Raw genomic sequence first — 21,722 nt, 5'->3', positions numbered from 1 at the left:
ATTCTAAAACCGAACGATCTTGCGTTACGCTTTAATTTGTATAGGCGTTTTCCACAGTACGCTGTTCGTTTCATACAACATCTGATACGAGGGCATCTTCTGTGGAATACGGCATTTTTGGAAAAGAAAGCCTTTTACGTTTTTTTTTTTTTCTATTAAGGTCCATAACTCATGTTCGTCCCGGCCTGCTGTGTGAAGCCTGCACCCTTAACAATCCAGTGACACTTTTGACTGGAGATGTTATCTTAAAGAGTTTTATCTTAAAGGCATGAAATTCACTCCCCGTAGTTTCTTTCCAAAAGGTAAACGATCGTAAAATGTAATAAGGTGCGCACGCGCTACCATGCATTCTGTAGACATCTGCAAAAGTGTAGGGTTAAAAAAGTAACCCAAGTCACAACCGTATGCCCATTTTGCCGTCGGTATAAATAAGTTTAATTTCGTTAATTTTCGAATTCTTCGTGAGCTCTGAAAATATGTAAACAACGGGTTATTTTTTTTTTCAAAAGCATTAAAACCTTTCGAGGTACGTACGCTAAAGGCTAATTTCTACTGATGACCTCAAGTCGATCTCTCAAATATAAACCCTAAGGTGTATTATGAATTCGTAGATCATGCTGTTCTACTTGGATTTCCTTGGTTTTTCGACACGTTCTGGTTGCCCTCCACCGCTGCCACGCCACGACACGACATGTAAACAGCTCGTGCCAGGCAACATTGACTGTCTGTGGCATCGGCGGCAGCTCCGCTGTAAACGCCACCAGAGTGCCTCTCCGCGCATGACAAACACCTTCCGCCGCGAAAAGCAGCTCTCGGCCACTCTTCCATTCCCTCTCTTCTCTCTGTCTACGACCGAGGCAAAGAGACTTATGCGAAGGCGAAGGCATACACGTGGAAAATCGTGCAGAAACCTTTATAAAAAAGCCCTTCCCATGTCAAACCAGCAAGCCGCGAATTTATATAAATGAACAGGCGGATGGATACCTCACAGAGTGACAGTGCTGCGCAGAAAGGGGAGTTGTTTAGGGAAAGCGTGCCGAGTCACATTAATAATTCGCCTTTTTTCTTGTATATTTTAATTACTTAATTTAATAAATAAATACATGACGATTTGATCATGCCGGGGATGATGGAAAAGGGTCCAGAATATCTGGGAAAAGGACGATCAAATGGGACAAAAAGCCCTTCCAACGCTTCTAATGGACATTTTTCCGAGGAGAGTGGCAGCGACGAGGAACACGGTGATAGCCTCGAACTCCACTATTTGCACAAATGCAGTTTGGCATTGTTTTTTTTTTTTTATAACTGAAAGCGGCTAACTTATTCTTTCTTGTTTTATTCGTAGATGTGGGAATGCGCGTGGGATCGGAATATCAAGCGACTATCCCTGAATATGATCCCGGTAACGTTATCTATGACTATTTGGCGCTTACTGTGAGTAGCCTCGACGAGCAAGAGATCAATGCCTGGGTATCGCAGTGTGAGCCGAACATCGAGCTCTGTCACGCTTGCCGGCGACCTTCTTGTTTCCTTGTTGTCTGAGCTTTTTGAATGCAAAGAGAGTTCCTTCGTAATTTGTAATTACTGTGCGATCCCGGCCTTTGCAAAGGGCAACATGGAAAGTAATTTTCAAAAAGTGGCATAAACAAAGGCGATGGTGTGTTAATGTGCACATTTTAATGTGACGGTGTTCGGTTAATTGGCGTTTCTGAATTGGCCGAGTGTGGATGCGGGTGGGTTCGCGGGGGTCCGGTGCTCTATTCAATGTTGATTCCTGCTGGGCATCAGATGCGGTGGGGAAGGCTCCGGTCTCCCACAGTAGTTAAGTGGATTAAAGGGTTTACGAATATTGCGTTAGTTTATAAAGACCTGCATATGTATATATGATTTCCTCAAGTGTAGTATATTAATATTGTAACGAAATGCAAACTCGTAACGGGCTATCAAGGCTACCAGTCAACCCTCCAGCGTTGGTGGCAGCTTGTGCGACCATCAGCAACCCGAATAACCTGGCAAAGCACAGGCTGAATGCGTTTAGATCGCTGCTGTGGGTATCGAAGAGCTTTAAGGTGATGTTCATCATGAAAGATGCCAAATAAATGTTAATCTGAATGGGATTCAAAAATAAAACAAGTAAATGAAATATCTTTTTTAAGTATTAAAATATCATTTAGCTGAATGCCAGCATGCTGCAGCTTTCAAGTAATTCTTACTATTTTTGATACAACTTATACAATTTTAAGCCTTTTTATGTACAGTTTTAACTAAAAGTCACTTCTGTTTTTCACTTTTGAGGTGCTACAAAATACAGTGACAAAGAAAGTGGGGGGATGTTGGTGTGGTCTCCATTTCACACTATTGTCGATGCTAAATGTAAGTAAGAATTGTGGGAGTATACATGTGTGCTTTTAAAGAGCGCAGTTATTCTTCGTTCATTTTGCCAAATGTATTTAATGTTACTGTAAGAGTCACCATTTTTCTTTTATATCAGTCATATTTTAGAAAGTGCAATTGTTAAAATTATACAGGGTGGTCCAGACCTAATTATGCAGATCCAGATCGTCTGGATGACTTTGATTTATACGGGGACGATTCCAGTTCGGCGCGAAGTCGATTCTTCATTTTGTCAGTTTGCACACTTTTCAATGGTCCGGGATTTTTCAGGTGATTTTCTGTGTAATAAACTTAGTAAGTCGTAGCGTAATGAAAATTGCATAATTAGATCTGGACCACCCTATAGTGTTGCTTTCTGCTTTTATAAGTTCCAGACAGATCATTAATGAATGAAAATGTACACTCTTAAATTTTTTTTTTAGAGTAAAGCACTGCCAGCAAAGTTGCCAGTATGTACTGTAAATATTACAGTAAGAAACTAAATGAAAATATCAGTAATATACTGAAGTCAATATGTAATACACTTCATAGTGCATTACTTTCATTATTATAAAACGAAAGTATGATATAAACTTAACTTTACATTAAAAGTAGAATTATAAGTTTACCTACGGTGGGCTGGCGCCCTGCCCGGGGTTTGTTGCGCCCTGTGTTGGCTGGGACCCCCGTGACCCTGTAGTTAGGATGTAGCGGGTTGGATAATGGGTGGATGGATGGATTATTAGTTTACACACTTTCAAACATCAAAGGAAATTCACATTAGGAAAAGTTTACACTAGTGAGACCACATCTATAGTATTCTGTGCACTTGTGGTCACCACGCTACAAGGACCCTAGCAGCAACTAAAGCTGTGCAGAGAAGACAACTACAGTATGTGCATCCCAGGACTTCAGGACTTGTCATGGTCTGGTTGACTCAGAGAATTAATTTAGTTTTGAGCAGAGGAGACTGTGTGGGGACCTAATCCATGCCTTCAAAATTTTCCAAGGCAATGATAAAGTAGGTCCAGCTGATTTATTTCAGTTCAACAGTGAATCACATACTCATGGATACCCGTTGAAATTAAAGGGAAGTGCATTTAGGATTGGACCCAACAAGCACTTCTTTACTCCAAGGGTTGTGAAAATCTGGAACAAACTACTAGAACATGTAGTAGACACAGAAACTAGTGATGGGTGATTCGCAAACAATATGCTGTTATTAAGTGACTCGTTTTAGTGAATCATATCAAACGACCTGTGAGCCCTAACAAATCGATTCAGTGGAGCTCAACGGGAGTGCTAAAGCGCATGGGTGCCCTTCCCGCATGATGTCGTCAGCATCTTTCATTTCGCTGAAACAAGTTTAAATCTGCTTGAATCATGAGTCTTGACTCATTTGATTTGTGAACAAGTTGCTGCTCCAGAATCAGCCTAATGATTCTCATTCATTTAATTCACGAACAAGCCGCCACACCAGAACCAGTCTGTTGACTCCTGTTCATTTGTAAACGAATCATTATGAGTTACACATTTTTCTTCTCTTGTGATTCTGCAACAAAACATCTTATTTTAATTTTGTATCTTAAATATGTTATTGTGCTTTGTGTATGGAAACAGGACTATGACATATGAATTTTCATTTTAAATATATAATTAATTATATTTAAATAATATCATGAAATACCCATCACTACCAGAAATGGTGAAGACCTTTAAGATGTCTTAGGATGAGATAATGGAACAGCTTAGCAATTACCTAAACAAATGTGTCTAATGTACTGAACGGTCATCTCTAGCTTGTCATATATCGTGTGCATTTTGACACAAGGAAAAGCATGCATTTGTAATGTGGATAGGTTGTACAGCTAAAACAACCAACCATATGTTTCCACAACCACATAAAACCTTCAGCAGTCTGTAAAAATATTTGTTACCTTTAACTTCTTTTCCCACTGACCAAAGCTGCAGTAATCACCAGGAACCATCTGCACCTTTACCCCAAAGAGGGTGCTTCCAAATATAAATCATCCAGCTTTATGCAAATATAGAATTCTCTGCCATGAAAAATAGATAGAGATAGGCTACCTCTGTGATATACGGTGTGTGACAGGTTTCATTCCAAACTCGTTTATTTTCAGCTAAAAGTTAGACCTCCCATGATGCATTGCATTTTTCCCTGGAAGTACAATAATTTGCAATAAACATGCTTGACTCTAATGTATTTTCTAGAATGCATTGTGTTTAACAGCAAAATACTGTAAACAAATAAGACAGTACTTTTACTATCAAAAATACCAGTAAAATTATAGCCATTTTTTACAGTGTACAATTATTACACATGTACAGGGGGTCCTCGGATTACGACACAGTTCCGCTCCTACAACAGTGATGTAACCTGAATTTTGGTGTAAGTCGAAACACACCCTAGCCTTAGTCACTTACCTATCCTAACACATTTATAAAATCATAATCTAGAACATAAAAATACAACTAAGCCACAGAAAAAGGAAAAGGACATAAATATACTGTACTGTACACTGTGCTGTAGTCACAGAAAAAATGACAAAAATGAGTGTAAAAAATTCTTTACCTTTATTCCTTCTGATCTCATTACGTCTAATTTCACTTCCATCGTGATGAGTTTCCTCTTCTTCGAAGCACTGCCATCTGAAGACTCTGACTTTTCTTTAGGAGCCATGATAAGGGCCACAAAGTCGGCAAACAAAGCAACACAAACAGAACACTTCCTTTGCGCGCATCCAAACGAGTTCACCAACGCCCTCACTCATACGCCACGTTACTGCGTATTCTTCCGCAGCGCACAACCAAACTAGTTCACCCATGTAGTTTGTAAGTACGACGCTAACGACGTAAGCCGAAACACTCACGTCTCCATTTTTAAAATCTTTATGGGAGTGAGTGTTGTAAACTCGAAACGTCGTATGTCGAGACGTTGTAACCCGAGGACCCCCTGTATTCACTTTTTAAATGTATTGCATTTTAGGAAATAAAGTTTTATCTGAAACAGAAGAGAAAAAAGTTCTGACCTGGTATTGTTTAATATGATGTGTGACTATACAATGTAACATTTGTATTTATTGAGTTTGCATAAATATTTGAAAGCCATAAAAAGGGGAAACATCCCAGGGAAAAGATAATCGTAAATGGCAAGCTTGTAATTTTTGTTATCAGCAAGTGGTCCTCATGCTTCCAAATAATCACATAATAATAATAATCCAACAGTTATAAAATTTGTTTTATGTTTGTAGGACATTCTAAAGCTGAGCTGAAGCCTACTGCCAAGAGCTTTGTCATTTTTCTTTGTGGTGTTTTTAATAGTTACATTCCATTCTTCTTTATTCTGCAGTGGATGAGTACATTGCGATTGCAAAAGAAAAGCATGGCTATAATGTAGAGCAGGTATGCATTTTATACTCTTTTCTACAGTTCCCTTTAATAAAACTATTCAAGTTGTGGTTATCAAATTCCAGGATTAATAAAAATAACTATGAGTATTTAATATTTTTGTACCTGGAAATTAGTCATATACTGTATATAAATCATTAATTAAGTCCATGTCAAAACCAGTTTTTATTTGTAGAATTCGTTTTTATATGTGATTATGGTGTCATTTTTCTATCTTCAGGCTTTGGGCATGTTGTTTTGGCACAAACACAACATTGAAAAATCACTTGCAGACCTTCCAAACTTCACCCCTTTTCCAGATGAGTGGACAGTAGAGGATAAAGTGTTGTTTGAACAAGCTTTTAGCTTTCATGGGAAAAGCTTCCACAGAATTCAACAGATGGTATGTGGATATTGTTTCTGAAAATCCTGCAGTGCACACTGTATCTGGGCAAAGACATTTTCAAGTTGTTTCATTAGCTGAATATACAGTATTTACTAACTTTTAGAGAATGCTGGAATAAAAACTTCATATCCTTAGACAGCTGGTTTCAGAAGTTAGCCCTGCTTTTGGCAATGTGGAGCTTGCACATTCTCACAGTGTCACAGCGGGTTTTTTTTTTTGGTTTTTTTTAGCACACTTCCACATCTCAAACATATGTATGTTACATTGATGAATTACGGAACCAATTTAGAGTTTTAGTGTATGTGCATGTGTGAGTGTGCCCTGAAATGAACAGGTACTTTATCCAGGAGAGACTACAGCTTTTTTTGAGGAATCAGACAGGGCAATGCTCCCACTCTCTTGCTCCTTCTAGCTGTCCTTCCTGAGACAGCAGAAGTGATACGCAGACCCAGGATGAATAGGGCACTAAAGTAAATCTCTTGTCAGTCAGTCAGCAGTTTTTGTCCGTTCCCTGTGGCAGTTCTTGTCTTGGAAAGTAGCAAGTCTCCTGCAGCCTGCAAACTGCCAATTTCATGCATTCAGTGCTATTGGAACTGATGCAAGCTGTCTACACTCCTAGATTGAAGTAAGAGGGTTCATGGGTAGATCAGGTGTATGGCAAAGTGATCAGGATTACTTCCTTGTAGTTCTAAAGATAACAATTTCATCCCTGGTGTTGTCACTACCTGTGTGGACCTTTTGTTTTTGTCCCATGTCTATGTGGATTTGCTTTAGATATTTTGGTTTGTTTCAGTTTCCAAAACACATACATATTGTCCTGGTTCATTTGTTGTGCCCAATAATGTCAACATAGGTTTCAGCACTCTGCAGGTTTTTAATAAAAAAATTGACTTGATAAAGGAATAGACTGATAGCTTGCATAAAGCAGTGCATAAACAGAAGTAAATCTTACAGCTATTGCCATTTATTTATATATATCTTAATGATTGTTCCTGCCTTGCACCTGATGCTTGCTTTATAGGCTCTAGCTTACCGATGACTCTGCACAGGATAAGCGGGTTTAGGAAATTGATGGAGGAATTACAGTATATTCAATATTAGTATATTTAATATTTAAAATATATATGTTTGGTGTGCAGCATGCAGCTGCCTCGCAGTTAGGAGACCCAGGTTCGCTTCCCGGGTCCTCCCTGCGTGGAGTTTGCATGTTCTCCCCGTGTCTGCGTGGGTTTCCTCCGGGTACTCCGGTTTCCTCCCACAGTCCAGAGACATGCAGGTTAGGTGGATTGGCGACTCTACATTGGCCCTAGTGTGTGCTTGGTGTGTGGGTGTGTTTGTGTGTGTCCTGCGGTGGGTTGGCACCCTGCCCAGGATTAGTTCCTGCCTTGTGCCCTGTGTTGGCTGGGATTGGCTCTAGCAGACCCCCGTGACCCTGTGATCGGATTCAGCGGGTTGGATAATGGATGGATGGATGTTTGGTGTAAGTAATACATTATAAAATGTGTTACTGTGAATTTCTTTTTCTCACTGGTGACATCATATGTAGTAATGCATAAATAATAATAATAAATAAATAGCTCAGTAACTAAATTTCTGTTTGCAAATTGAAGAAAGTTTTGGAAGTGTTTAAGTTAAATTTTATAAGCATCACATCTGAAATCTTAGCTTAGGTTGTAAAGTACAGTAATCCCTCGCTACTTTGCGGTTCACTTTTCGCGGATTCACGACTTCGCGGTTTTTAAATATAGTAGTAGTATTTCCTAGTCTAAGAACAACAAAACAAGTTCGGTGACTAAGTGCGTTGTAACATTTGCTGTGATTGGTACATGGGAGGGAGACGACATTGGTGCTTTGACTGATGCCCAGATCCCACAGACTGGCTAAGGATCTGCAAGAGCGGTCACAGGAATGGGACAACGATATGGTTCGATCGGTCCAATTTTGCAACAAGGTTGATGATGTCATGACCGCCTACAAGCTGCTCTTCGACCGGAAAAAGAAGCAGCGGCAGCAACTGCCGATCACAATGTTTTTGCAGCCTCGCAAAAAAGAGCCAGTTCCTACTACTACTACGGATACACCTTCGGAAACCGTGGAAGAGGTGCCCCAGGAAATGGCACCGCCGTCTGAAGAGACGTAAAATACAGTCATCGGCTGCGCAGTAAAAGTCATCATCTCCTTCATCGTCATCATTTTTACTGCACATCATTTTTACTGCACAGCATATTCATCACCATCATCACGTCATATATAGCTACGTGTACTTCGCTATACAGTAACTGTAAACTTATCTACCTATTTCATATTGCTTAACAGTTGTCCCTGTTATTAATAGAGTAAAGGGAGGGTTGTAAACAGTACAGGGAGGGTTTAAAAACGTCCAAATACACGTTAAATAATTAAATAAATATGGTGTCCCTACTTCGCGGAAATTCAGTTATTGCGGCCGGCCTTGGAACCTATCTCCTGCAATAAACGAGGGATTACTGTAATTCTAAGTTATGTGAACTAAATTTTGGTAACTGACATTACAGATTCTTTCTCAAAAGAGCTAAAAGAACTAAACTTGTTTTGATAGAAAAAATACTGTGAGTAGTTTTGTTTTGAGAGTGCTGTAGTTTGACACATTTACAATATATCAGAAAAAACAAGGCTGAACTTAATGAATACTATTGTTGTTGTCTATTAAGTTACCAGATAAATCAATTTCAAGTTTAGTGAAATATTATTATTCATGGAAAAAGACAAGATCCAGGACAAGTCTAATGGACCGGCAGGCAAGGAAACTGGCGAATCGTAGTACTCAAGAAGAAAGGTAATTATTTAACAAGTTTTCTTTCTACTCTGTTTTTTTTCCCTCAGGTCAATCAAACAAAATACTGTTGCAGTGGTACATGTTTTGTTGTAGTGTTATTGATCTGTTTTCATTGTTTTACTTTTTAATGTAGCGATGAAGAAATGGAAGAAGCAAACCCGAATGAAGCCAATGACAGTGATTACGATCCAAGTAAAGAAACTAAAAAGGAGGTACTGTGTCTTATGTCATGTAGCATAATTCAAGTGAGCAAGGAAAATATTAGAAAGTTTTTACATTTATAGAACCAAGTCTTAAAAAGAATGTGTTATTGTAGAAAGAAGTACACTCCCCTTTATAAGTGTTTTTTGAACACTTAGTCAAATGTGATTTCTCCTGTGAAAAGTAATTTATCCAAGTTTATTTTAATATCTGCAAATTTTAGTTTTTTACATTTTTGTTACTGTTACACATACTAGGATACATAGTAGAAGAAATTATATTTTAAATTGAGTTGCATACATACTGTAACATGTTTGTTCGTCCTTTCTTCTGTTTTATAATTTGGGTGGTCTTGTATGTTTGTCACATGTCATTGAAATACTGTACTATGTCATCTATCTAGCTAACCTACCGTAGGGTTAAAGTATTAGTTTTTGCAGCATCAAATTTGTGACCTTTATTCTTTGGGCCATATTTTAAAACTGTTAATGCATGTTTAAACTGCAGTGTGTTGGAATTTTCACAAAACAGACATTAGTATACGAGGTGAGACACAAAAATAACCGGATTGGTAAAAAAAAATATTTGATGATGAATTACAGCATTCTAAACATTGTCACCTTCTCTATACTCCCCCTCCCGATCTCTACACCGTTCCAAACGTATCTTCCATTGATTGAAACAGTGCTGGAAGGGTTCTTGCTTGAGGCTCTTCAACAGGCTTGCCTTTTTTGTCTTCACTTCATCAACTGAAGAAAAATGTGTTCCCTTCAGGTCACTTTTGATTTTCGAGAACAAGTAAAACTCACAGGGAGCTAAATCGGGCGAATAGGGAGGATGATCGAGAACAGGAATGTTTTTGTCAGTCAAAAACTGCTTTACGGAAAAGGCAGTACGATCATGTTTAACAATCTGCTTCACCGTTTTGATGTTTTCATCTGTCCGAGATGAACGTGGGCGACCTGGGAGTTGAATGTCTTCCACAATTTCTGGTCCTTCCTTGAAACGTTTGTGCCACAAACTGTTATTACCATACACTATTTTTATAATTTCATAAATTTCTGTGGCCGTTTTGTTCAATTTCACGAGAAATTTGATGTTGATTCGCCGGTTGATTTTTTTTCACTTGACATTATAGTGGTTAGCGATTGTTGTGCAAATACTGACTGGGCTGTTCACAGGATATACGTAGCCAGTCGGGTTTGAGAGGGAGTGTAGGAGGGGATATAGTTCTATAATTCACGTCTGGCCGACCTCCAGAAGTTTTCCAGGAAAGCCCCAAGCCCAGTCCGGTTATTTTTGTGTCTCACCTCATATATAAAAATATAACATTCGTGATCAGAAAATGAAGTTCTTGTTCTTAAGAGTAATTCACATACTCAGATCAAACCATTCAGTTTGCACTTTTAAGTATATGGGTCACTGATTATGTTTCAAAAGATATGTTAAGAAAAGTGAGAATTGATTAATATGAAGATTTTGTTGTTATTTGGGGATCCAGCATTTGAAGGGAATACAAAATTAGGTTTTTATTTTTATTAACCTACCTCTGAGCAAAGTTGTAATGGCGGTCTGCGCCTGCACTTGGTGAATAGCACTGTGCAAGAACAAAGTAGTTTGTACTATTGTATTATATTTCCGAGGAAGCAATGATACATCTAGCTCTGTGAAGAGGATTACTTGTGTCCTGTTTTGTGTATTGTATTTTGACCCATTTTTTGTCACCCATTACATGCCCAACCTCCCAGGAAGAGGGTCTTTGTCTGAACTGTCGTTCTCCCATTTTCTTCCATTTTTTTTCCCTGCAAATTTTTTTTGGAAGTCTTCTTAGTGAGTCATGGCTGGAAACTATCAAAAAACAGGGCATGTTAAAGCCCATTGAGGCACTCCTTGTGTGATTTTTGGCATATAAGAAGTATATTGTAGTTGTTGTAAACAATTTATTTTTGCCTAATAGGGTATTTGGTAGATTTTAACAATTGCGATTTTTTTATATGCACCGCCTTGACCTTGTTGGGAATGCTGCCTCACATTTCCAAGATGTCGGGGTGTGAATCCTAAAATGGTCATGGTCTAGATTTTTCTGTAATTACTCCCAAATCGACAATCCTAAACTGGCCTTGTGTGCATCCGCTGCTACTGAGGTAGGTTTCAGCACAGCGTATTAGCAGATTGGATTAGAAAGGATGAATGTATAGGTGTTTTTGTCACTTTATTGCCACTATTGGCAGATATGGTGACACAAACAGAATCTAGTTTTACTATACTGCATGTTAGCACCTTGAATAGATCAAGCTCACTGTTGGGAAATGCACTGTGGAAAGATAATCCCACTTAAGAGTAGCACCTTAAAGCCACAGGAATAAAAAAACAATAAAAATCAATTGAGACAAATATAATTTTATACTTGGCTTGTATTGAGTAATAATTAAGCATACAATTCATGTGCGGTTGGCTGGGGAAATCCCATTTGTAATTCAGCAGAATTGATAGAACAGTAAAGATGCTCTTTCTCTCTCTCTTGACATAAGTGTTCTACGTCCTCCAGCTGTTATCTTCTTCAGGTGCTGTCAGAGTCCGCAGGAGTTTGGAGGGTGATAGTTTATGGAGCACTACAGTTAAAAAGTCTCCGGTTTAAGCAGGTCAGTGGTTGTGATGCTCCACTGTGCCCAGCTTCAAGAAGTGGTGGGGTTCTCAAGATGATTGGGTGTGGTAACACTTATTATAATGTAAATACAGTTAGGTCCATAAATATTTGGACAGAGACAACTTTTTTCTAATTTTGGTTCTGTACATTAGCGCAATGAATTTTAAATGAAACAACTCAGATGCAATTGAAGTGCAGACTTTCAGCTTTAATTCAGTGGGTTGAACAAAAAGATTGCATAAAAATGTGAGGCAACTAAAGCATTTTTAACACAATCCCTTCATTTCAGGGGCTCAAAAGTAATTGGACAAATTAAATAACTGGAAATAAAATGTTCACCAAAGGTGTTGGGTGGTGTTTAAAATTTAGATACATTTTTAGATCAGGGTTTCTTAAACTTTTTTTTTGTCGTAACTCAATCTTACCTTTATACTGTCTAAGAGACCTGTTAATTTCTTGTTGAATTCCTGAGTGATCATCAGAGCTTCCCCCTTGGGGAATCATGGATAACTGACAAATCAGGGGGGAAATCAAAGATGATCAGCGGAGCAACTGTTTAATGAACCCACTGTGACCCATTACCATCAAATACAACAGTAACTGTGATGCAATGTTTAAGAAACCCAGCCTTAGATGCTTGATATTCTCTGCTAAGGAATTCAATTTTAGATGTACTACCTAAAGTCTGTGGTGGGCTGATGCCCTGCCCGGGGTTTGTTTCCTGCCTTGTGCCCTGTGTTGGCTGGGATTGGCTCCAGCAGACCCCCGTGACCCTGTAGTTAGGATATAGCGGGTTGGATAATGGACGGATGGGACACCTAAAGCATAAAATTTTAAAATAAGTTACAGTTTTTTAAATTTTTAATCTGACTTTTGCAAGTCACATTTGAAATATAGGTTGTATCTTATAGGACGTTGTGGTCTAGTGGTTAAAGATTGCACTGTAAGTCAATTGGATGTTTTGTATTTGCAAAGGATCTTGAGATGCTGTTCCCTGTAGAATCATGGTTTGCAAAAGAAAAGGTTGTTTTTTTGTTTTTTTCTGTTATTATTGAAGAAAATGATGCATTTTGCCTTATAACAAGATTGATCATGACTTTAAAATGGCCCATTATGGATGAATGTGTGTTTTTGTGTTTATATGATGGAATGTGCACCACAAAGGGCTGACATGGCTGATTACTGCCTTGTCTCAGAAGATTCCAAAACAGAATCTCCTTCTGACCATAAAACTGAATTAAGCAAGTTAAGTAAATGGACAAATGGATGATTATAGAATGCAAAATGGTTTAACAAATTCAATCAATCCTTGGAAATTGCTTTCATTTTAATGTTCTAAAACCAGTCTTTATCTTGTTGTTAGGATTTGAATGAAGATCTTTTGTGTTGTAATACTGCAGGATGCAACAATTAAAGAAGTGAATAGAAACTGTACATTTTTTTAGCCAATATGAATTTGAAAACTGTTTAAAAAATAAAAAAAATAGAGAGCAACCAAATTCCTGCCCTTAGCTGCATGGGACAAAATACACAGTGACGAACAAGACATAGAGTAAGGCAGTAGCAACACATTTGAAACCTCACTTCTCAACATATAGGCATCAACCAGCTACATAAAGATAAAACATAAAATTATTAGCAAATCCTTTTCTGTCATGCTAGCATTCCAGATGCCCAGTATGGTCCTTCAGAATGTTCTTCAGAATATGCCAAAAAAATTCGTGGAAAATTAAATCTGCCAATTTTGAGTCACTATAATGTGGTAATTCATAATTCTGTGTACATGTTTACATATTTCTTATTCTTTATGCAAAACATTTACTACATTTCTTGGATGTTAAAGTTTAAATATATTTTTTGATGTAACTGTACTATTTGTACCATTAAAAACATATTAATAGTAAAATAAGAGAATTAGGTCCAGACCTAATGTACATACTTTTCTTCGGTAGTCATTGCAGCGAGTTCAGTTTTAATTATTTTATGTTTCTCTTTCTTTAGACTCATGCTGAGCAACCTGTCCAGACTAGTAAGATTGGGTTAGGAAGACGAGAATACCAGAACCTACAGCATCGCCACCATTCACAGCGCTCTAAATGTCGCCCTCCTAAAGGCATGTACCTTACTCAAGAGGATGTGGTGGCCATTTCCTGTAGTCCAAGTGCTGCAAACACGATTTTGAGACAACTGGACATGGAGCTGGTTTCATTAAAACGACAGGTACCATTTCTTTACTTACTGAAAGGCTGTTTCTTTTGTTTCTACAATGAAAGCAATAATTAAACAGCAGTTAAATGTTGTGAACGATAGGGGGCGCTCTCGCTCCCTTGAACCTCTGTCCAAGACTCCAGACACCAGGTAAAAGTCCTCAAGTTGACTTTATTTTTATGCCACAGTGCACAAAGCACACTCTCCACCACAATACTCATATAAATCACCATAAATCAATCCTCCAGCTCCCAGACACGTTGCCACCCTTCCACCCAGCTCAGCTCGCCGTCTGGGAGCTCCCACAGTCCTTTTATAATCCCTGACCCGGAAGTGTTCTCAATCCCCAGTCCATGTGATCCTCAATCACTTCGGGTCAGGTAAAGTTCTTTTCTTCAACCCGGAAGTCCGTCGCTCTTCCTATGACGAACCTCCGGGTCACAGGGCACGAAGAAGCCCTTGGTCCTCCCTGCAGCTCCCTCCTGAGGACCCCACGGCATCCAGCAGGGCTTTGCATAAAAACTCCATTGTCCATGATGCCCTGCTGGTCTTCTGGGGACCTCCATGCTGCAAGGAGGGCTCCACCTGGCGGCTTGGGGGTATTGGCCGGGATAAATGGCCGGCCATCCTTCACAATGTATAATAAACTTAACTAAGGAAATGCATACATTAGTATAGAAGTAACAAGTATAAAATTACATTTAACTTGTTGTAAATAGCATTTGTGCTTGTGTTGATGGTATGATGATTAGTTCGCTTACCTTTCAACCAAGTCATCAATTCCTTCCCATTACATTTTAATGTTTTCTTTAATCAGGTACTTTCCTCACTGTTTCTTTTTAACCTAAGGCCAGTATAGTGGGGACATATTGTCTCTGAAGTAATTTATTGCAATTTGGGGTTAAATATGTAATCTCTGACTAATCCATTGCATGGCCATTCTAAACTTTGCAGCACTCTTTTCATATTGTATGTGGTGTTACATAATTCATGAGTTTGTAACTTTTGACCATGGAAAGGTGGATTGCGGTGGGAGTGAAAGGTTGTAAACCCACAGTTGACTCAAATCTCGTAATGAATTGGGATTACAGATCATATTTAGTCCAAACACAGTAATTTTTTTTTTCTCACTGTATATTCACGGCAAAGAAAGAACTAATACCACAGGAAAAGTCAGCAAACAGAAGTACAGTTTCAAAATAGAGAGTGATATGAAATATTACAGTGTGAAAAATAGTGCCACATAAGATGTGAGAATTAGCATGCTTGCTTGTCAACCTAAAAGTCTGGGTTCAGGTCCCACCCATTACATTTAACTTGTTCTTTAATCCAGCATTTATCATACTTTTTTTTTGTTATGCCCCCAGCTACCGCGGGTACGGTCAAATTGTCACCCGAGTTATTTTTTGCAATTTAGGGTTATTTGCACCACAAGGAGATGCCAAGAATATTTTGTATACAAAGAAGCTACCCAAAACCAATAATATGCATGTGCTAGATATAGTAAGTTTGGCAGTAATAGCATTTGGTATTATATAACCTGAATTACTTATTAACCTTTCCACCTTTCCACTTCCTTACTGAAGCAGTGCCAGGTAACACTAGTGGGACTTAAAATGACAATAATTTGTTCCCATGTGCATCATGAGAAGAAAGACATGACGTTTTTTGATTTTTATTTGCAGTGCAGGTAGATATGGCTTAATTGGGTTTTAGGTTATACAGTATGTGTTGTGGAGACTGGCCCAGACACAGACAGGCACACACGTTCATGTCACCCACAAACACGTTTATTTACACTATTTACAACAGTCAAGTGCACCACAAACCCCCAAAGTCCTGGCCACACAATGCCTTTCTCTTCAGACCGCCTCCTTCTCTCTTCTCCGGCTCAGTCCACTCCACTCCCGACTCTTGCCCCGAGTGAAGGGAGGTGGCCCCTTTTATCATCACCCGGATGTGCTCCAGGTGGGTTCCGGCAATCACCCGCCGACATGCCCATGTGTGGCGGAAGTGCCGGCTGCATCCCTGGAAGCACTTTGGGTGTCCCTGCTCTTCTTCCCCCCAGTACTTCCTGGTGTGGCGGAAGTGCTGAGGTCTGGGGCTCCAAAGGCATGGGGGCGCCCCCTGGCAGTGACCATGGGCCCCTACAGGGTGGAGCTTCAAAGCTCTGTACCCGTGGCCCCCAAAGAAACCAGGGCGGTCGCCCCCAGATGGTCTGGGGAAGGCGCAAGCCCTCCTCCGGTCCTCCTGGGCGTCCCAGTCGAGTCACCACCCCAGCCACCTCTGACAGTGTCTTTTGGCTTCTGTCATCATCAGTGCTTGAAATTTACAATATGAATAAAGTATTGTCAAAGTAAAATGTTCTTGATGAGGATCTTTCCGCGCTGGCTCATCCTCACATTATAAAGTAGGTTTACCTTTAACTTTGTATGTGAAAGTTTATTTGGGACAGTTTTGCACATTTTGGATATTTGAAAGCAGAGTGAAAATTCTGTTTGCTCATTTAAACAATCATTGGGAAGAAATTAACACAATTAGTAGTATAACAAACAGTAACAGAATTTTGCCTTAGGTTACTCTGTATTTTTTAATTCTGTACTGTGAAAGTATGTTTTATCGATAGAAAACAGGTTGTGCCCTTGCCTTGGTTGTGACCGTCTTTGCTAAAGCATCAGTTGGCCCATGAAAGAGAAACTTTTTTATCCTACTAGTGTGGCTACATACCATGATTCCAAATTTTGTACAGGAATTCTTCATGTAACTTAAGGGCAGAGTGGTGGCTCTGAGGCTAAGGATCTGCGCTGGTATCCCGAAAGTTGCTGGTTCGAATCCCCGTCACTTCCAAAAGAGATCCTACTCTGCTGGGCCCTTGAGCAAGGCCCTTAACCTGCAATTGCTCTAGGGGCGCTGTACAATGGCTGTCCCTGAGCCCAAGGGGTATGCGAAAACTAACAAATTCCTAATACAAGATATTGTGTAAGTCGAAATGAAGAACAAAAAAAAAACTAACACGATAATAGGTGGATTGTAGTGTTTTGTTATATCAGCACATATTAAATGCGTTATATTGTATTTTTTTGCAATGATTAACAAACACTAATATATTCATGGCATATTCATTATTTAATAGTTAATATAGATTAAATATATTTTTGACGACATAAGCCAAAAATGTAAAGTATCAGTAGCCTAGAAAAACAATTTAAAGGAATACTCCGTCCAAAAATATTTTTTATATGTTACTTACCCCCAGTCATTTGTAATGATGGCCAAGGAAAATTTTTAATCTCATATTTTCATGGAGAATGAAGATAACTCAGTTTCTGATAGAATGGGTATCTATGGAGACCAGTACTAAAAAACTGCAAAAAATATGAAAAACACCTAACGAAAAAAGGGCATGCAATCATGAGCTCACTATGTGCAAAATGCACACATTTTTTACAAAAATATTGTTAAAAATAGTTCTAGAAAATCAGAGTAGTACACAAACAGGAAGCACTTGGGGTTGAATAAGAAATAAAAAACTCAAGAAAAAAAAAAAACCAGAAATTCAAAGTGCTAGAAGAAGATCATTTACATCTTTCTATATAATACGCTACCGTGGCTCTTCGTTTGTCTGCCCACGATTTTAAATCACGTGTAGCTCGCAGACCGTTTGACCTAGTGACCTGAAATTTGGTAGACATTTACTACGTGACTTCTACTATCCACTTTCAGGGTGATCATTGACCTCCAAGGTTATTCCTCTTTTTATTTTATTTTATTTTATTTTATTGTAGAATCAACTCTTTCAGCGGCCAGCAGGACGGCTGTGTGCCGTTCTCATCCCTACCACCTTCGCTATCACTTCCTCTACCTCTTCATATCTTAAATCATTCTTGAGGCAGAGTGAAGACTTAAGTGACAGCTTAAGTGAAAAATTAAAGAAAATGTAATTGCAACACAAACATGGACTTGATCAGTTTTAACGTGAAAAGAAGCCACCGAAAGAAGAGAGGAATCGGGCTGCTAGGGTGGAGAAAAGAAGAGCTGCTCAGGAAGCAGCAAGTGCACCGACCTCTGAGCAAACGAACGCTAAACGTACAGAGAAAGAGGATGAAAACTAGGAACGCTCAAGTCAAGTGTATTCACTGCATGTATCGTGCAGTATGCCGTTACTGGTAAAACATAATTTGTGTTAGCTAATATTTAGGAATATCAATGTAGATATTAAATCTCTCACAAGAAATATTTTTGAAAATGAGAATTTGACTATGTCAGTAATTCAGCCAGATCACTTTTAAAAGACCCCTTATATTTTAAAGAATAATAAAAAGCAGATATCAGTTTTAGAACCAAACGCTCGATGGACATTCAGTGGGTGTCCCTTTGATGTTCAGTTCAGATATAACAATTACAGCCAAACTGTGACACTGACATACTTAGAAAAGGAAAGTCCATTTTAATTAAAAGACAAAATTAAATAGTCTGAACTCATTAAAGTAACTTCTTTTTCACTTTTCTGCTTAAAATGCACATTTCTGTCAGCAGGAACCATTTTGCTGGCTTTGAAGTAAAGCTTAGAAAAGTAGATGTTGAAGTGTTAACTTTTTGAGATCGACTAATTTACCGATAAGCAAGTGACAATGAACTATTTTACATTAGCAGCCAATCGGTCAGAGCATCACTAGTCGTCTCAACATAGCCATTCATATCACATCCCAGCACAATCACATCTGTCAAGGTACCCTTGACGTCTGCTCCCATCAGTCTGTCCTAAACTCATCTCTCTCTTTGTTGATTCTGCTAATTAGTGGGGCATATGTCGGGGCTATGTTTGTCAGTCATTTTCCAACAACCATTTTAACAATTAGAGCATGTTTAGTCTTCTTGTTCAGTTCCATCACTTTGTCTGCCCTTTTTCTAGATACTGCTTCCTTCACATCTTTTACTCACCGCCTTTTCTTCATTTCTTTTGCCACCAAACATCCTTCCCTGTACTACATCAGGGTTATGATTGTCATAAACCGGGTTTCTCAACTTTCTGCTTGACGTGGGCAGCATGGGCACCCACAAGGCATGATGAATGCCTGTACCTTGTCCATGCTTTGTAACGCTCATCTTTATATCTTATCATCAAGGGATAAGTGTAGCAGAATTTTTTAATGACAGATACCTTTTGGTTGCTTTTTACAATGTACAGGAGAGACATTGATCTTATTTTAAGCCCAGATCATAGGAGTAAAAGTAAATGGCATTACAGTAATCCCTCCTCGATCGCGGGGGTTGCGTTCCAGAACCCCCCGCGATAGGTGAAAATCCGCGAAGTAGAAACCAAACGTTTGTATAGTTATGTTTATATTTTATATATTTTAAGTCCTTATAAACTCTCCCACACTGTTTATAAATATTCCCCGCACAGTTATACAGCATAATCCCTTTGTATTCTCTTAGATATTAGGTAAGATTCATTGAAATTATGTATGTAAACACACTGTTTATATACAGTAAAACCTAAATATTATTTTAAAGATATTGAGTGTCTCCGATATCACATATGTTACAGCCATTACGATAGACAGACCACCAGCAATAAATACGTACAATGCAAGAAAAATTGTATACAGTAAATGTGTGTACAGTGACACTAAACATACGTACATGTACTAAGTACTGTAAGTAGAAAATTAATTATGGTTACTCACCAACAATGACATGATGACTTGTCCGATAACGATTAGTTTAGCTGTACCACAACAAAGGAGAGTGTTACAGCCCTTCTAAAGGAGCCACTTCAGGCGACTGTGTAGCACCGCCGTTGTTCTTCTTCAATCCAAATCCCTAAAGCAGATTCCATCCAGACTACTGCCTTATTACATCCACTTACAACTTGTTTTGCACCCTGGTTAAAAGGACACTGTGGCCGTAGATCTTATATTCCATTCCTACTTTTTAAATAAAAAGAATCGTAGCCTCATTGATGCTGTAATGGCGTCCTACAGCGGTGTAGCTTTTCCCTTCCTTCAACAAATCCAAAACGTTTACCTTTTCAGCAATCGTTAACATCTTCCGTTGGCGCTTGGGCACGGCCCCTGAAGCAGTAGCAGGAGCAGATCGTTTTGGAGCCTTAATGAAGGGCTTGACTATGCACAAAGATAAACACAAAAGAGCACAAAAGTTAACTCTTTACACAGCGAAACACGTTGATGCTGAATAAGCGAGACAAGACTTCCTGGTTAACGCCGCGGAATCGAATTCAGCGCTCTGTTGCTGAGCCATTCAGCACACAGGAACTTAACTGTGTGCTCTGATTGGTTAGCTTCTCAGCCATCCGCCAATAGCATCCCTTGTATGAAATCAACTGGGCAAACCAACTGAGGAAGCATGTACAGGAAGTAAAAAGACCCATTGTCCGAAGAACCCACGAAGCAGCCAAAAATCCCCGTTATATATTTAGATATGCTTACATATATAATCCGTGATAGAGTGAAGCCGCAAAAGTCGAAGCGCGATATAGCAAAGGATCACTGTACTGTGTTTTATTACTATGTTTTGGTAGCAATAGTAGATGCATCTTGCTTTCTCAAAGTTGCTCAAAGTAGAATTCCTTATGAAGTATTATGAAGTCAAAGAATACCTTTGACTTCCAAATTAATGAAACAGTTCGTGAATAATGCCCATAAAAAAGTTAACTGCAGCTAGCTTACATAAACAGACTGAAAGAATTACAGAAATAATTAATGGAATGCCAAAACAAAGATAAGCATGTTGTTTGTGATGAATAGCTTGGGACTGTTCTTTATGTACACAGTAGTAAAACTGGCACAAATCTCCTCCTGTTATAGCCCTTTTCATCTTCTCAAATGGTTACTGCAAAGTTTACTGAGCTTGTTAATAGGAGAATAAAAGGAGATCTGTAAAGAACATGAAGTGAGAAAAACTGGGTCAGTATCAGTTTTTAAGTAAAATTGTCCCACTACCCTTGGCAAAAGAACCCTCACGGAAAAAAGCAGGGAATTAAAAAACACAAACACTAAGTTCTAACCCACTAAAAAAGACCCACCATAACTACACAAAAAGTGAGACTTTGAATAACATTACAAAGTGATAATGCAGGGGAAGTGGAAAGATATGAACCACAGTAAAGATAAATGTTGAACAGATACAGCAGTATAAAAGGCAGTGCGTTAGAAGAACTCTTCACTAAAAGTAAAATTCTTGTGAGACTGTGTTCTGATGTCCATCCATCCATTATCCAACCCTCTATATCCTAACTACAGGGTCACGAGGGTCTGGTGGAGCCAATCCCAGCCAACACAGGGCGCAAGGCAGGAAACAAACCCTGGGCAGGGTGCCAGCCCATTGCAGGGCACACACACTCACACACCAAGCACACAGTAGGGACAATTTATAATCGCCAATGCACCTAACCTGCATGTCTTTGGACTGTGGGTGTTCTGATGTAGCTTTATTTAAACCAAGTAGCAAAAAGCACAGTTACTTAATGCAACTGAAAAAATTAAAACATATTTTTCAACTTACCAACTATGGAGGAATATGTTTGTGTGAGGGGGATAAATAAACAAGTAAACGTATTGTAAAATATGACAATAAATAAATAAACAATATGTGAACAAAGATAATTAAATATATCATGGATTATGCTTTTTCTTGTTTAT

General features: G+C 38.8%; 1 protein-coding gene across 4 annotated transcripts in view; it reads left to right on the top strand.

Annotated features, from left to right (window-relative positions):
* The first annotated feature begins 970 nt into the window (after positions 1 to 970).
* The window catches only part of rcor3 (REST corepressor 3), a 28,306-nt gene continuing 7,554 nt past the window's right edge, over positions 971 to 21,722 (top strand). Inside the window, exons 1-8 of one of the 4 annotated variants that reach the window (XM_039738516.1) lie at positions 971 to 1,241; positions 1,346 to 1,402; positions 2,296 to 2,373; positions 5,744 to 5,796; positions 6,023 to 6,184; positions 8,878 to 9,002; positions 9,136 to 9,214; positions 13,852 to 14,070. In XM_039738516.1, the coding sequence (XP_039594450.1) occupies positions 1,118 to 1,241; positions 1,346 to 1,402; positions 2,296 to 2,373; positions 5,744 to 5,796; positions 6,023 to 6,184; positions 8,878 to 9,002; positions 9,136 to 9,214; positions 13,852 to 14,070 (897 nt within the window). In that variant the 5' untranslated portion in view covers positions 971 to 1,117. The other 3 variants (XM_039738514.1, XM_039738517.1, XM_039738515.1) reach the window with 3 other exon arrangements.

Source organism: Polypterus senegalus, chromosome 16 (assembly GCF_016835505.1).
Source record: "Polypterus senegalus isolate Bchr_013 chromosome 16, ASM1683550v1, whole genome shotgun sequence".
Lineage (NCBI taxonomy): Eukaryota > Metazoa > Chordata > Cladistia > Polypteriformes > Polypteridae > Polypterus > Polypterus senegalus.
The sequence above is the reverse complement of the archived record's forward strand: the minus strand, read 5'-3'. Positions and strand labels throughout refer to the sequence as shown.